General features: G+C 32.5%; 4 protein-coding genes across 4 annotated transcripts; 2 read left to right on the top strand and 2 right to left on the bottom strand.

Moving 5' to 3' along the window:
- Positions 1-222: 222 nt before the first annotated feature.
- Positions 223-2,813, top strand: LOC106710946 (protein TIPIN homolog; the record flags this gene model as incomplete). The annotated part of the gene is made up of 5 exons (XM_045684108.1): positions 223-420; positions 489-635; positions 713-849; positions 1,362-1,564; positions 2,453-2,813. Coding segments are annotated over exons 1-5 (990 nt in total), but the record flags the coding sequence as incomplete, so codon positions are not given.
- Positions 2,814-5,646: 2,833 nt separating this feature from the next.
- On the bottom strand, positions 5,647-11,386 carry LOC106710944 (homocysteine-responsive endoplasmic reticulum-resident ubiquitin-like domain member 2 protein). Its single transcript, XM_014503134.2, has 4 exons — positions 10,996-11,386; positions 8,501-8,931; positions 7,936-8,196; positions 5,647-5,893 (listed from the first exon to the last, which is right to left on the bottom strand). Exons 1-4 carry the CDS (start codon positions 11,128-11,130, stop codon positions 5,713-5,715), a joined length of 1,008 nt encoding a protein of 335 aa, XP_014358620.2. The 5' UTR covers positions 11,131-11,386; the 3' UTR covers positions 5,647-5,712.
- Positions 11,387-11,811: 425 nt separating this feature from the next.
- On the top strand, positions 11,812-13,637 carry LOC106710966 (mediator of RNA polymerase II transcription subunit 20). Its single transcript, XM_014503159.2, has 4 exons — positions 11,812-11,894; positions 11,956-12,098; positions 12,344-12,603; positions 13,395-13,637. The coding sequence occupies exons 1-4, from the start codon at positions 11,881-11,883 to the stop codon at positions 13,602-13,604; spliced, it is 627 nt and encodes a 208-aa protein (XP_014358645.1). The 5' UTR covers positions 11,812-11,880; the 3' UTR covers positions 13,605-13,637.
- A 408-nt stretch (positions 13,638-14,045) lies between these two features.
- Positions 14,046-17,397, bottom strand: LOC106716941. The gene is made up of 4 exons (XM_014510624.2): positions 17,272-17,397; positions 16,180-16,306; positions 14,636-15,664; positions 14,046-14,548 (listed from the first exon to the last, which is right to left on the bottom strand). The coding sequence occupies exons 2-4, from the start codon at positions 16,294-16,296 to the stop codon at positions 14,432-14,434; spliced, it is 1,263 nt and encodes a 420-aa protein (XP_014366110.2). The 5' UTR covers positions 16,297-16,306; positions 17,272-17,397; the 3' UTR covers positions 14,046-14,431.
- Positions 17,398-17,443: the final 46 nt, after the last annotated feature.

The following is a 17,443-nucleotide window of genomic DNA, read 5'->3' as shown; positions in this document are numbered from 1 at the left end:
ACTCACATACAAATAAACACCACAGGAAAGTATACTTTTTCTCTTCAAAAACCGTTTTGTAAACTAAGTGTGCTCGATTTTTACCGCCATCACAATCGAAATCAAAAACCCAATAAGAAAATCAAGAAATCACTAAATTGTAGAAAAAAGAAAGAATTATTGTCTTTGATGGCCATAGACAAAAATATTCTTCGAATCTTCTTTGTAAAATTCCCGCCATTTTCCTGACAAGTCGGCTTGAAGCTTGCATTGTATTGCAAAAATAGTTAAGAAAAATTATGTCGCTTCTGGAAGATATATTTTTGAGAGACGAGGCTGATGAAGCGAGAGAACTGGAACGTGTTATTGAAGGCGATGACTTTGAGGATAAACCTCCACGTTCAGACAGTGATGATAACAGTGAAAAGGAAGACGAAGCCGGTATTCATCGTAGAAATAAACCTGTAAAGTATCTTGAATGTTGTGGTACAAATAACCTTTCATTGCAGAGGAAGAGAAAATACGTGTGGACCCATCGAGTACAAAAACTAAACGGACGGTGAAAAACCCAAGATTTATTTTAAATCCCGCTCGACTGACAGGTCCTAGGGGTATACAGGTTATTCCTGAACATTTTAAAGATTTTAAATTTAAAGGTATGTGATATAACTATAGTTAATATTTATAGATAGTATAAAGATATTTGCTTTTATGATTAAAAAATATTTTCTAGGCAAAGGTCATGAAAAAGAAGACTTGGATTTAGTGCTAAAGAAACTAGAACATTGGGCTTACCGATTGTATCCAAAGTTCGAATTTGCAGATTGTTTAAAGAAGATTGAAACATTAGGCAAAAAGAGACCAGTTATGGTAATATTTATAATAAATAATTCATTTATTGATACTTATGCAGACATTCATTTGCTTGCAATGGCTTAGCTCACCTATAGATAGGGTTGCCAGGTCACCAAATCTACTAGCCGGACAGGCCAGCCAGTTTGGCCGGACATTTGGGTAGAAAGGTCAGACACCCTATATTATTTAGGATTTTGTCTCAGTATTAATAGGTACACTCTCTTTTGGGGAATGTAAAAAGCCTAACAAAAGCCGGAAAAACGATTATTTTGGCTGGACACGCAATCAAAAAGCCTACCTATCCAGCTTTATCCGGACACCTGGCTATCTATAGAGTTCTTTTACAAAGAAAAAATTATGATTGTGAATATGTTTACAAACAGCAGTTAATAAAGATAATTGAAATGTAACTTTTTTATTTCTTTAAGAAGTGTGATAGAATCCTGATTTTTAGGGTTAAAATCTGTAAAGAATAAGGCATTCTTGAATATGCTAAAAAGTTGTAGTACAGCTGTATCTTCTTGCAGGTACATCTACAAAAGATAAGATCAGATCAATACATAACAGAGGAGACGGTTGTACAGAAGGATTCCAGTGATGATGAAGTACCAGTAGAAAGAGAAGAAGATGAATTTGACAAGCTTTTGCAGCAGCAAATAGAACTGGCTAGAAATACACCAGCACCAACATCTGTTAAGAAAAATATTCCAGAAAACTCTATTGTTGACAGGTAAACGGATATATTTAATAACAATATTAATAAATTAATAAACTAGTTGTGTCTGCACCTCCATCCATACAGACTTAAAAAAAAATAGTAGCCTATGTGTTCTTGATGTAAGAATGCTGCCGTATGCCGAATTTAATTGAGATTCATTGAGCTGTTTTCAGATACCTTCAAACAAACATACATCCATCCATCCATCTAAACATTCACATTTATAATAGTAGTAAGATTACATTTTTGTTTGCCTTCTCTTTTGTAAGTCCACTGTTATAATTACATTATCAGTGAGTCTAAATTTTTCTGTATGTTTATTCCATTCAAATTGTGGCATCAAATTAAAAAAATTAATAATGTTTCTATATATTTTGGCTTATAAATTTCATAAATTATTTGTGAACATTATGAGAAAAAATAATCTGTGTGTTTACTAAAGTTATATAGAGGAAAGATTTGTATTTAACAAACTCAAAAACTTTTGGACTAATTTTAAAAATTCTTTTGCCATTAGAAAACTACAATCTCACTGAGTAACATGGACTATATTTTTACTGTGAATGTTTTAAAATTATTTGATAAAAGTTGTTTTAACCAGAAATATTTAGAATCTTACTGAGTTTTAACGACATGTTTTATTAGTCTATGGTGAAAACTTAACAGGTTTGGATTGCGACAAAATCATACTAATTGAAACTAATATTATAAATGCGAATGATTGTATGGATGGATGGTTGTTTGAAGATATATCCGGAACGGCTCTTGATTAAATTTGGCACAGATGTAGAACTGTGAAAGAACATATATCCTACTTATGAAGTTTTTTTTCAATTCCGCGCGGACGGAGTCGTGGGTGACAGCTAGTGAAATTATAAAATTTCATTTGAATATTTTCAGATCACTATTAACCGTACCAAAAGCAACATCATCACCGTCAATCAGTGATGAACAGAGAGACAGGATGATCAGAAATAGAAAACTGGCTGAAGAGAGACGTCTTGCTAGACTTAAAAATAAAATAAACATAACTGAAAATCAAGATACAATTACTAATAGTACTACTACTAGTACTAGTGTTAGTGGTACTTCTAATATTAGTAAGGAAGATACAGATGAAATAATTGTTACTAAAAAACATAACAGAACAAATACAATAGAGAGTTCAGATGAAGAAGATTTGATGACTTTAAATGAATCTATTTCCGTAGATATTCATACGGATGTTAACAAAAATTCTGATATAACAAAAAGTAATGAAAATAATGATTTTAATAATATACTTAATGAAAATAATATTAATAATGAAATAAAAATCATTGAAAAATCAAATGAAACTGATGATTTTAATAAATCAAATGACAATGAAAAACAAATATATAGCAACTTAAATATGGATATAGAATAAGAGTTATTTAAAATACAATAAATGTGAATGTATGGAGGGAAAACATACAACAAAAATGAAAAAAAAAATATGCTAAGGAAGAAAACAAAATGTATAAAAAATACATTTTTTTCCAAGTGAAAATGTATGGATAAGTCGCGTTAGTGGAAATAAGCCTTAATGAAGTAAGCTGTTAAAAAATATATGGTGACAATCAAATTGAAACACATAAAATTATTTTTATTTATTTATTTACGATAGTGCAAACAAAAAAAAACCAAAAACCTTATCACAGAATGTAAATATTTATATAATGCTTTAATTAAACATTAAATAGCTTACGTATTAAAAAATGCAGATGATCTTTGTATGTATGTGATAAACGATAAGTTTATTAATAAATAAGATACCTACTAAAATGATTAAAAAAAAAAACTAAACACTACACAATTTTTATACTAAACTAATAATATTTTCAAACGGCAATCATTATTTGAATATGGCAATGATTTCAAAACCAACAATATAATGATGAGTATAAGTTGGATTCTACATCTGAAAAATGCTTCTATAATTTGGTAAAAATTGAGATATTTTTCAAACATAACGGCTCAGAAAAACGTAAGAGTGCGCAGAACATACTGTTCTATGTTGCGGAATGGCACTGAGCAGTGCGTAGATATTCTGAGCCGACAAAAAATGAACCTATCTTATACCAATATGTTTTCAACGTTAAAAATGTTACGGATTAAATAAAAATATGATTCGAAAGAAATGGTCAAACATTTGATTATCCTAATTGGTGTTTTTTTTTTATTAATTAATAATTTATAAATAATTAATAATCACCATGAAATTGAACAATTTTTTAGAGTGAAAAACTGTACTTTTAATAACAAAAAATAGAAGTAACTGTTTAACACATTCACTGCTATATTTGAATATGAAAGTGAATTCGCCAGTGTCAGTAGCAAGAGTGTTGAACTAAAACCATTGAAAATGGTCAGAAACCATCACCTAAAAATAACCAAAGATAACATTCCAACTGCATTAAAGATCAAATAATTCAACCAAGAAATTAATAATGAAGTAATTCATACCTTAATTATCTGTAGAAACAAATTGATATCTCTTTCAGAGAAAGAGAGGTCAACAATAGTAATCTGTAATTGTTTCACCAGAAAAAAAAACTTAGGTCAAAACTACTAAATAAAATATTGAGATTAACAATTTCTTCGAGTAAATCTCAAAAAAAGTTCACTGATCTCTATAATTATACAACTGGACAGATCGCTTGGAAATGAAAGCTTTACCTTGTGCCGATTTCAAAACATCTGTTGAAGTTACTGTCACCTAATTCTATATATATTACTAGCTGTCGCCCCGACTCCGTCCGCGCGCAGTTAAAAAAAAAATGAAAAATAGATGTTGTCCGATTCTCAGACCTACTGAATATGCTCACAAAATTTCATGAGAATCGATCAAGACGTTTCGGAGGAGTACGGGAACGAAAACTGTGACACGAGAATTTTATATATTAGATTAGTTCCAGTTTCTAACGACGTTACTGTCAGCGCCAAAATGGCGGATATCAAACGGGCACAAAATACCACGGATTATGACCTGTCCAGTAGAATATAGAGATCAGTGTCATAGCTTTAATTTAGTAGAAATTGTTTTGATATTTTAACAAGTTTAATATAATTACGATTTTTTCATATGAAACTTAACTCGCCAGGCGAGTCCTCAACGTGTTATAACTCTATTTTACATAACCTAACTTATAAAAAATATATTGGCGATTTATATACACTAAATATTTGGTTTTAAATCAGTACACTAAATGAATATCATAACATTTTTTTAAATACAAGGAAAATAATTTAGTATTGATTTTTTTAAATGCAAACTTCTTTTGAAATAATTTTGAAGATGACATAATTTTTTTATACCACAGACTATAATTTTATAGAAACTGTATTGATTAAATTTAATGCGCTTACGTTAATTTTAATTGCGTTATATATTTACAAGGAAATATATAGAAGCACTATTTAACAAAGTAAACTCATGCAACACGGAAGCTATTTTACAATTTACCAATATTATACATATTATAATGTTGTATCTAAAAGTGCCCAAAAACCATAATTTCTTCAAAGTAACCATTCAATTAGAACAGTGATCCCCAAACTATTTGGGACAAATGACCCCCCCTTTTCCAAAATGTACCGTTACCACAGACCCCCCATGGCCTAATTATCTACTTTTAAGATCAATTATTGTTATTATTTTTCATTCTGACTTAAGTCAATAGAAGAAGACAGAGTGAGAATTAGCAATTCTTTAAGTTCATTATCGACCTTTGGGAATCCCTGAATTAGAACATAGTACTATAACATACTATTACGATGATCTTATGACGAGTATTGCAAATTTTGTTACTAAACATGACAGACTTGTATTGACACGTCATTTCTGTTTTTTTTTCAGACATTGAAAGTTATGATATGACTGTAAAAACACTCAGAAAATTAGTTTTCAAACTTTTAAGATCTAAATGAGAAAAATCATTGATGTTTAAATACTTTTAGTACAATAATTATGTAAGATGTAATAAAGAAAAAATGAATATACTTATGCAGCAACGATTTTACTACGTACTACAAAAAAAAAAATCATTTAAAACTCGATATATCAATTTTGCATCGAAATCAAATCGTTGCTCGAAATATCGTTTGTATCGAATACGATTAGAATCGATAATTTAAATTTATATTGTCTCTGGCATGAGGGAGGCGAAGAAGGATGTGATTATGATCCAAGTGGATGCGAGTAAAGATTGTTGTTGACGGTCGGGTTCAGTTTCCTCTGTAGGTGTTTGTGTGTTAGCATTCGGTGCGTTTGCATTGTTTTGTTGAACGTTGAGGACGCGGAAGAAACCTATTTGGTGCCTGAAATATAATAAAAATTATATGAACAGCTGATATCAATGGTCTATATCTTCTTAACCGAGCATATTTTTCTATTTTCCGTTTCATTGAATTCATTGATGATGCAAAACGAACAATTTAATGACAACTATTAAGATGTTGTGGACGTACTACATTAACAAGGAGGTAATAACTGTTGTAAAATGGCAATAATCTATCTCTAATATGTCATGGATGTACTAGGCTGACGGCTAAAAATGTCCAGATATAAATCTTCTAACAGTTATCTTAAGAGCTGTAAAATATCAAGTATCAATATTTGCAGCAGACTAAGTTATCTGACCTGGTAGATATTAGGTCCTTACATATGAAATTGGCGTTTTGTATGGGAGGAACAAAAAGTCGAATATTTTTTAATATAATATATTTAATTAATCAAAGTATGAACCATTATTTTCTATGCACTTTTGCCATCTCATAGGTAGTTCTTTGATCCCTTTACTAAAAAAACCAGTCGGACGGGAATCAATAAAATCTTTGAAGGCGATTTGGACTGCCCCATCGGAGTTGAATTTTTTCCCTGGCAAGAAGTTATCCAAATTTCGAAAAAAATGGTAATCTGTTGGAGCAAGGTCCGGGGAGTACGGAGGATGTCTTAGACTTTCCAATTGAAGCTCTTCTAATTTAGTAGCCGTCTGTTGCGCAGTGTGTGGTCTAGCGTTGTCGTGAAGCAGCAGTGGCGTGGAGCGATTGACCAGCCTAGGTTGTTTAGCCGCTAGCTTTTCCATCATGGTTTGCAATTGCTGACAATAGACATCAGCCGTAATAGTCTGGCCAGATTTGAGAAAACTGTAATGAACAATACCGGCACTAGTCCACCAAACGCTTACAAGTAACTTTTTTGGGGTTAATTTTCGCTTGGGGCAGGATTTGGCTGGCTGGCCAGGATCCAACCATTGCGATGAGCGCTTCCGATTATCGTAAAGAACCCATTTTTCATCACAGGTAATGATTCGGTTTAAAATACCTTCATTATTGTGCCGGTTTAGTAATGTAACGCAACAGTCGACGCGCGTTTGCCGGTTTGCTTCAGTCAATTCGTGAGGTACCCACCTTTCAAGCTTTTTAATCTTCCCAATTTGCTTCAAGTGAATTAAAACAGTTTTATCCCTAACATCGCAGCCTGCAGCTAACTCGGACGTGGTTTGCGATGGATCCGCTTCCACAATAGCCTTCAACTCTTCATTATCAACTTGAGTCTCAGGCCGTCCACGGGGCTTGTTCTGCAGATCGAAATTTCCAGAACGAAAACGGTGTAACCAAAAACGAACTGTGTTTTCTTTTGCAACACGACCGCCATACACATCATTCACCCTTCGAGTCGTTTCCGCAGCACTAGTGCCACGGCGGAACTCGTACTCGTAAATAATGCGATATTTTAAGTTTTCCATTTTGTAAAATGAGTGACGCAAACAGAAAAAAACAGAAGAAAAAAACAAATGAATGACGGTCATCGAACCACAAATACATGAGTCTATAGCTGTACAAATTTGAATTTGGAATTCCTTACCAAAGAGGAGAAATTCGTGATTAAAGTGGCCAGTACGAAAAACGCCAATTTCATATGTAAGGACCTAATATAAACTAAATTATGATCGCTCACTAGCGCCCTCCAGTCAAAAAAGTGTCACAAGGTCCTTTTCCTATTGCACTCGGTCATGTCATGTTCTTTTATGCCATTTTCAATGTCCATGTAGGTCTAACATATTTCCTAACAGAACTAATTGCGATAGCAGCGCCTCCCATCGCATCAGATATCCTTATTTGACTGTTCTTATCATGCTTTTCCTTTTGATACTATCCACGTTTATGTAGGTTTTAAGTATATGTGACAGAACTAATTGCGATTAAAAATAGGCAACACATCTGGAATTGCGATGTCTATGGGTAATGTTCGCTATATCGGCGAATCACGTGGCCGCTCATTTGCCAGCTTATAATAGAAAAAGTTGCGATAGCTGCGCCTCTTACAGACCCAGTTGTTTTTGGCAGTTTATACTCACAGATAGGCGGTGACAGCGAGCAGTAGCACGAGCAGCAGACGCGCGGGGCTGCCGTACAGACACACGAGCGACAGCAGGATGGCGATACGTGACGCCACGTACACCTGGTCGAGCCAGTCGCGTGGCGCCTCCTCCCCCGCCCCGCCCACCACAGCCTCCGCCTCTTGTGCCGGCCGAGCCTCCGCCCCGCCCGCACCGCCCCCCACAGGCCCCGCAACACCCGCCGCACCCCCCTCGACTTGTTCCGTCGCCACTCGGTGCCTGACAGACAAATACAAGTTTGTTTAAGCTTATCCATTTTATCTCTAATATAACTTATCAATTATAGTCAAATGAAAATTATTTACATACATCCTACTTCTAGGGATCTGCTTTACTTTAAAAATTTGAGGATATTCACTTTAAATACCATAACGGTCTCATCTTCCTGGCCTCATCCCACTCACGTGGGGTCGACGCACAAGGTTTTAAAAAGCTTAAAGTTTTGGCTTAATTTTTTACAGCCGGCCGCCTGCCTGTCACTAAACCAAATACAATATCAGTATATCATAACAAAAATACTTACATGTTAGCATATTGCTGCATGTACTGCAAATAAGCCTGCTGCACCATCATCATGTGATTTGCAAACATTGCAGCATCATTTGGTCCTTGTAAATATCCTTCACCAAAATTATAATTAGGGTAAGGTGGAACCCTGCCATAATTGTTAACAAAAGAATTCCTGTAATTCTGCATTTCTACATTGTGATTCTGATCATTCTGTCTGGTCTCCGGTCTTGATGTGGTCTCGGTCTGCCGTCCGTCGGTAGAGGGCGCTGTAGGCGCGGTCTCCGTGGTCTTTTCGGTCTTCACCTTGGTCATATTGCGCGATGACTTGCAGACCAAGTGCATAGTATGTACAATACCACTGTCATAAGATCGTAAAACGTCTTTTAGTACAGTATTATCATCTAATAATTGACCGGAGTAAATAATTTTCTGCTCGTCTGTTTTCTGTGGAAAAATAACATTATTGTGTTAATAAAGATTTGCAAAGGTCATCTTAACAATTCGTTGAGAAATAATGAATTCCTTTTATGTCAATCTTTATTCTATTTTCTTATAGGACTATAAAGGAGGTCATTTCTACATAGATTAGGATAGAAGTTTTTAATAATTTACTACATAAAATACAACTTAACGAGTTTCCACCAACACAATACATGTATATAAACGAACAAAAATAAACAAAAAATATGTATTTCGGTACTAAGAATTATCAAATCAAACAGACAAAACAATATCAACAAATTGATCATCGCATGGTTATTCATTATCTTTCTATTGTTCTTATAAATTATAAATGTGTCTAGAAACAGCTTATGAATATTACGAAATACATAATTTAAGATGCTTTTTAATATCCACAACTCGCATATTACTTTATGCATAACCCAAAGCATATGTGAGCATGTTACACCATGAGCATGTTGGGCTGAAAAAACGCGCTCTTTTATGTTTCGTTCTTCAATAATTTAACACTACATCTAACACGTAATTTTAATAGATAAAATTGACATAATAAATGTCCTCATTTAATTAGAAAAACAGTAATTTGAAAATGTTTATCTGGAAAAAGTCTTTATCCCATTCAACAAATGCAATAAACCAACTAATCTTTACTCCTTTTGGAATGTTTGAAGAAGTTGTTTATTAATGATTGATACCCTGTTTTGTCTACGAAACATACACTTACTATATTTAACAATCACTCCTCTTCACTACTTTAAAAGTCAACAATATTCTGTATTAAATGTAATGTTAAAAAACACTATTTGTTAATTTAAAAACCAAAAAAAATACGACTGAATGTACACCACACATTCAGGGAAAGAATATGAACCTAAAGACATCTCACTTGTCAAAACTGATTCAGTTTTTTTGGGCTAAAGAAGGTCATAATTAAATTGTTATTAATACGAAACAACATACATGTGAAATACAGTATGTTAAAAAATTCACTAACATACTTTTCTTCTAGAATAAAATATAAAGCAATTGGCAATTTGATATCAATTTGTTAAGTTTAAACTTCTATAACAAGGTCATAAAAATATAGTTAAAGAGTATGCCATTTTTAACAATATGCGCAGGTTTTGATAAGAAATGAGTTTGTTTGAATAACATTGGCTGTTTCGGTATTGTTTCATTATATTATATTGTAAATGTTGTTGATACAATTACATTGATGTGTGCGTAATTGCAGGATACTGATATATTTTACAGTATCAAACTTAGATTTTTTAATGGTTTTTAATTTTAACAGCCTAATATGCAGGATACAGGATGCATATAAAATTATGTTATGTTTTTTTTGTAGTTTTGTCTAAAATATTCAGGTCTCTATTTAGAAATTGTGTAAAAAAAAATTAGATTAAATGGGTTTTAAATCATTATAAAATATTACTGTATTGTATCACAGCTTAAATCAGTGTTGGTTATAGCAAATAATTATCTTGCAAATTTTATATCTTGTTGATAATTATTTGATAAAAATGATATTTTTTTTAGTATTTGCTGCTGAATTCAAACATAAATGTACTCAGAAAATAGAGAGGACAGTGTAATTTGCATTTTCTAGCCAGTTAAGTTCCTAATATGTTAAAGATGGGTGTATCAATAAATTTAATGTTCAATTTGGAACTAATTGATAAATACAAGGTAGTGGATAGGATTTCGTCTGTTTTTATCTGTTGATATTGACACTACTATATGGACAAGATGATTAACCATGGGTTTCGGAAACCAAAATCATATTGTTATCTCTGTTTTATCAAAGATAATGTCAGGGATGACGATATTTTTTTTTACAGATTTTGGTCTCGGAATCCAACGTTAAGACGCTTCTTATAAAGAAGTTCATATTTAATGAAGATAACGACGATTCATTACCGGTTCCGACAAAAACAGAGTAGCATAATTATTGGTAGTTTGTAGTGGAGGAATAAGGAAAACACGATGTAAAAACATTATATTATCAATATAAATAATGAAAAATTAATTAGAAAAAAATCTTACTGGTTTACTAGGATAAACTTCCGATAAATGTCCTTTTAATTGTTTCACTGTCCACGATGTTTGGCATTCTATATTCTGGTCCTCTATTTGTTGGTTCGGGGCCTTCACAATCAGTGTCACGTTATCCGATAACATTTTAAGCGATTTTAATGTTAGATAATATATACTAAAAACACTGACGAATTATTCTATTTCGGCGTAGTACAAGCACTTTCAATCAATTTTCACGTAAATACAGTGTAAAACTGAGTCTGACGTAATAGCAGTTTATTTTGCCAATTTTAAAACTATGTGTTCAATCATCAAACCGAATTGGACTAAAATACGTAAATAAATACTTCGTAAAATAATATGATGTAAAGAGTACCCGTACTTGTCAATTTGCCTCATTTATTATTTGTCGACTATTCATTGGTCCAGGTAGAACAGAGATGTTACCAAATTTAATTCTGTCAAAAGTTTTATTCGGTTTCATTGGTAAAAATAAACTCTCACGATCTTAAAAAGAATTTCATTGGTGCAATAAAGGGAAGTCAATAAGAAACTTGAAATCTACTCAAAAGTTTTATTTTATTTAAAATGTAGCGGAGAAATAATGTGGAAATATTCATTTTAACTTATAACTAAAACACTGAAATACTGAATAATTTTAGAAATAACTAGTTTCTATATAATGAGTAGAAATTTATTTCAGCAGGCAGCAACACTTGATTGTCAGATGCTCGTGAGCGTTGACTCTTGTCAACTGACATTTGCCGATCGTTGTTTGTTGATATTTGGTATATTTTAGCGGTTATTTCTACATTATTAAAAAAAGCTAGTTACGAGCTTTTTCCACATATTTTTAAAAGACGAGGAAAGCTACGAATATATGCGAAGTTAAAAATGGGAGTTACAGTGTAAGTTCCGTGTTTCTCAATGATTCGATTTGAAACTCTCAATTTAAGTTATTTATATTAGTTTGCAGCAGTATCCAGTCCCAGAGAACAAAACCGGCACATATGTTATTGAGTTGCTTACGAAACGTATTCTAGCATTAGGTGCGTCACAGCAAGGACAGTTTTTAGTGGATTGTGAAAGCTACTTGTCTCATCCTCAGATGGGTAAATATGCTATTTATAGTTAATATTTTGCCTAACCATATGAGGGTTACGTTTTTTTATATGTATCAATATACAATACTTTGCGACATGTACCATAAACAAGTTTGACAGTCTGAAGAATAAATATTTTAGTACTTAATTTATTATATTTTTCTCTAGACAATTTCAGTGAAAATTATGTTAACATTGTGATAAATTGTGTTTCTTTAATTTATACAATACAATAAATAATATATAATTTTTAGGTACAACCAAAACAGTACACATACTCCACAACTCAGAGCAACCTGCTTCAGTTTTCTCCATCTTAGAAAGTGGTACGAAAAACATTCATGTTATAGCCGATGGATTATTTGACTTACTTATGATGAAATTATCTCAGCACTACACATCAAAGAAGCAGACGAAAATAGAAAGCAAAGGTCCAAGATTTGAACTGGGTGATTTCTGTGTTAAACTTGGCTCAGTTACAATGAATCAAAACTTTAAGGGTATATTGATTGAGGTAAATATATATTAGTCTTACCATACTTTTACACTATTAAAATACTCAGAAAACAAGCTGACATCCTTCAAACTTTCTTTGCAACATTTAAACTAACAAGAAATAGTAGTAATTGTAGTACAGTTGTACTAAAGTTTCCGCAAATCATCATCTCTCTGTCCATGTCCCACTTACATAGGATCGGCCAACCCAGTTCACCAAAGAATCCCTGCAAACCTTTTGTGTTATTGGTGATTTCTGGTAGCGATCTTAGCAAGCCAAGATTGCGAACCATGAATATTACACTGCTGGTCAGTGTATACTAATCTTGGACAGTAATAATAAATCTACTGATGGAACCTACATCACACACTTAATATAGTTTTAAGATTTGGATCTACTTTGATGTTGATTTGTTGATTGAGATTTTTTATTAACACATTCAAAGCTACTATCTTTGTATACTAAAATGTACTCTCAAAGTGATTTGGTGTTGGATCTGTTAATTGACACATTCTATGCGTAATATTGTTTTTATTTAAACGCGAGTGATCTTTGAGTAATCTTACTAATATTATAAATGCGAATGTTTAGATGGATGGATGTTTGAAGGTATCTCCGGAATAGCTGAACGGATCTTGATGAATTGGCACAGATGCAAATTATAGTCTAGATCTAGAAGAACACATAGGTTACTTATTAAGTTTTTCTTAGTTCCGCGCGGACATAGCCTCGGGCGACAGCTAATATGTTCAAATTACAAAAAACTACTTCTAACCTAAAAGTAATAAATATTTTTTCTACTACTTCAGGTGGAATATCGGCCATGTGTAATGGCCAATGCTGTCTGGGGTCTACTCCGTGAGTTCCTACAAGGTCTTTTAGGACCTACAGTGCCAGTACAGCCTCCACAACACTTGATGAGCAGAATGAATGAGATATACACACCTATAGACACAATATACCAATATCTAGAACATTTTAGTGCTTATAGAAAAGTTACTGGAATGAGAAATAATTAGTGACAGTGATTTGTGCTAAAAGACATATATTTTATTTATATTATAAGTGGATAAAAAGCAATTAAAAAAAACCGGTATATTTTGGTGGGCATTACAATTAGCAATTATTCATCAAAATAAGGAATGCTAAATAGGAATAAAAAATAGGCCAACTTTTTATAACTAAATTACTTATAACTAAATTTGATAACTTCAAAAAATCTGAATTAAATAATTCAGTATGTAATATTGATTAAATTATGTTATGTAAATTTTTTCTAAAACTATTGATCACATAATGTGATTAGTTTTGCTAATAGCATTATTTGTGAATTATTATTAAATTAAATGATATAATAATTATTTTTCTTTTACACTATTTGTAAAAATTATACATTAATAAAATAAATACAAAACATAATGTACAAGATGATAATCTCAATAAACCATAAACACACTGTCACATTTAGTTTGACAGTTATGACATGCGTCAAATCTTGCCACCTTTTGCATACTGGAATTCGTATTTCTGGACTGCCATTAGCTATTGCAGTTTTTTTTTTGTTTCTTTCTTATTTATTTACATCTTTCATTGTCAATTATCTTCAACCTTGACGTTGGCAAAATCATCGAAATTACGATGGAGTCCACTACTAATTAAAAGAAGAAGAAGAAGTATTGACATCATCAGTTACCGGACATTTGTCAGAGCTCAGAGCATACCCGACCCCTTTACCTTGATTGTCTTTTGCTATTTAATATTTAGATCACATACACTTTACACTTCCATTTTTATCTTCAACCTTGACGTTGGCGAAATCATCGAAAAAACGATGGGCTCCTTATTATTATATATATCCATTATCCACACAGTGTACAACATTATTAGCCTCTCTTAGTCTACCCTCTTTAGTTTTAAATGGTCCTATTTGCCAAAAGTCATCTATGTTGAGTTTTTCATCACCCTGTAATTATTTAAGACATTATAAAATGTCAATCTTAACAATTTTACAGTAACATCTAGAAAGAAAAGAAACAAATTATCAAACTACCTTCATTTCCATATTGACAGCATCTTCAGGTGCTAAAACTATAAATGGTGTTGATTCAAAACTGAATGCAAGTCCAAAATATGAATACTCCTTTATCTCTGCCATGAAAACGTCATAAGAGTAAATTTTGTCTGGATCACTTCCCATATCCTTAACCTGTGTTGCCAATACATTGTAATAATACTTCAGTAAATCATCGTAATGTTTCACTCTTAATTCCTGACTCGTGCAAGCGTATATCAAGAAAACCAAATCCAAAACAGGGCTCGCACAACGAGTTAATTGAAAATCTATTATCTTAGCATCTATCGGACGATTATTTTTATATTTATATAAGAAATTATTCGTCCAAGAATCACCATGTGATATAACACCGTTAGTTTTGTCTGATACAGCTCTAATCATGTCTTTATAACGCTCGGGTACAGCAAATTGTTTTATTTTTTCAACATAAATTGTATTTGGATATTCTTTTTCAACCGCATCAATAGCTATTTTACTGATTCGATGCCAGAAACGACTGTACCAATTCCATAATCGTTCATCATAGTATGTTTCAAAGATTTCATTACTTATTCTATTAAATTCTTCAGGCTCTTGGTCTCTCATAGCGAGAGATATTGCGTGGTATTGTGCTAGACTTTTCACAGTCACCGAACAATGATCGAAATCGATACCTTCTTGACGTATAGCACTTCCATAGTTTTCTAATGACGCATCCTCTAAGCATATAACATCATTTACACCATCACAATGTGTTAGAAATAGCTTTGCGCATTTATCAAACGGTTCTTTCATATTTTTATTCGATTGAAATTTGAGTAAAGCTGGTAATACTTTCTCGTAGACTATGATTTCGTTTTTGAAGAATTCATGGCTTCTAAATGTTAAACGTCTACAGACATTTTTAGGTATTGTCTTTAGTACTACTTGTATATGTTTTGTGCTGCCTTCTTGTGTTGAACCGTGTATTTTTATTCGTATAACTTCGCTCAAATATGAATCCCCTTTGCCTGTATCACTGACATACTGAAATTTATATAAATATTAGTTTTATTATTAAAGTTTTGTGAAAGTTTGTCATGCCATGGGTTAAATGAAATGTTAATTATGGGTAAAAAAACGGTTCTAACAATTGCAACGCCCGATATAGGTGAAGGTAAACATTGTGATGCAACCTGCACATAATATCTGATAAGAAGTACAATGATATGTGTGAAGTCTATCAATCCACACTGGGCCAGCGTGGTTGACTATGTCCTAGTCATTTGTAACTTAGGGTAGGCATCGACCCCTCAGTGGGGACGTATATTGAGCTGATGATGATATGCCAATATGTTTATCATAATTTTCATCATAACTGCCTAAAAATTATTAGATCCGACGCCCATAGACATCCGCAACGCCAAAGGAAACGCAGATGCGTTGCCGGCCTTTAAGGAAGGTATACACTCTTTTTTTGTAATTGTTGTTTTTTTTTTTACAATAATCATAATTAAGTTTCCTTTGTGTTTATACAACAATAAATTATGATAGTGTTATACCTCCCAATGTGTAAATGTTACATCTTCTTTGAACCATTCAGAGAGAGCTTTCCTCAGTTTCTCATTGGTAAGTGCTGGGGATATATGTGTCAATGTTTTGAAGTCTTCAAATGTCATCTTAACATTTCTGAAATGAAATAAAAGAGGTTTGATGTCTATATACAATGAAAACAACATAAATTGCACCCATCACCCATAGCCCAAAGTGGTAGGCAGAGGCTGTCATTTGGCGCGGTCCTGACACGCCTCTCTCACTTATTCTACATTCATACATCTTACTAATATTTTAAATGTGTATGTTTAGTTGGATGGATGGATGTTTGAAGGTATCTCCGGAACGGCTCAACAGATCTTGATGAAGTTTGGCACAGATGTAGAACATAGTCAGAAAGAATGCATAGGGTACTTATTACTTTTTTTAATTCCGCACAGACGGAGTCGCAGGCGACAACAAGTACTTAATATTTATAAAATGGGTTTCCACTGCTTAAATACACTGTTTTTGAAAAAGAATGAGACATAATATGTTTTTGCTATTAAGTTTTATGCATCTTGCTTAATTAATAATGTCAAACCTATTCTATATATATTGTTTAAGTTCTTGTTTACAAGTTTCTAATTATGCCTTATCTTGGTAGAAAAGATGTATAACAAAACAAGTTGAATGAACTATATCAGCATAATGCTTTATAATACATTCATGACTGTTTAAAAAAAAAAGATAGAGTGCCATCCCTTTTATTCTCTTTGGAAAATATAGAGATAGTGATATATTTTTTTGTACAAGTCTTTTGACAGAAAATCAGTTAATAAAAACTCAAGTAAATATTTATTCTGTTATCAATTGCATTACTTTTAGTGCATTGATAAGTGTTGATTATCTCATTGCCAAATATACTTTTATCAAAAAGATGGCAATAAGTTTATCAATTACGTAAATAACACAAGGAAATTAACGTAAACTTCTTAAAACTTAATAATTAATTTAACTATCAGCAAAATCTCTACAACACATAATTATTTACTTGTACTGTAAACATAAAGATGACAAATGTATTAAAACGTAGTGAATAATTTAATAAAATCAAATACCTTTTAAATTTCCTGGAATCCTGTTTTTGCCTTTTTGTATTGTGATTTGTCGAATGTCAGTTTCAATTTGTAATTGACGTGGAATGTCACATGTCCGCCACATGAACGTTTGAAAATTGTTAGACATTAGATCTACGTCGAAAAATAAGAAGCGAAATTATTGTGATCGCAC

The sequence above is a fragment of the Papilio machaon genome, chromosome 25 (genome assembly GCF_912999745.1).
Source record: "Papilio machaon chromosome 25, ilPapMach1.1, whole genome shotgun sequence".
Classification (NCBI taxonomy): Eukaryota; Metazoa; Arthropoda; class Insecta; order Lepidoptera; family Papilionidae; genus Papilio; species Papilio machaon.
The sequence above is the reverse complement of the archived record's forward strand: the minus strand, read 5'-3'. Positions and strand labels throughout refer to the sequence as shown.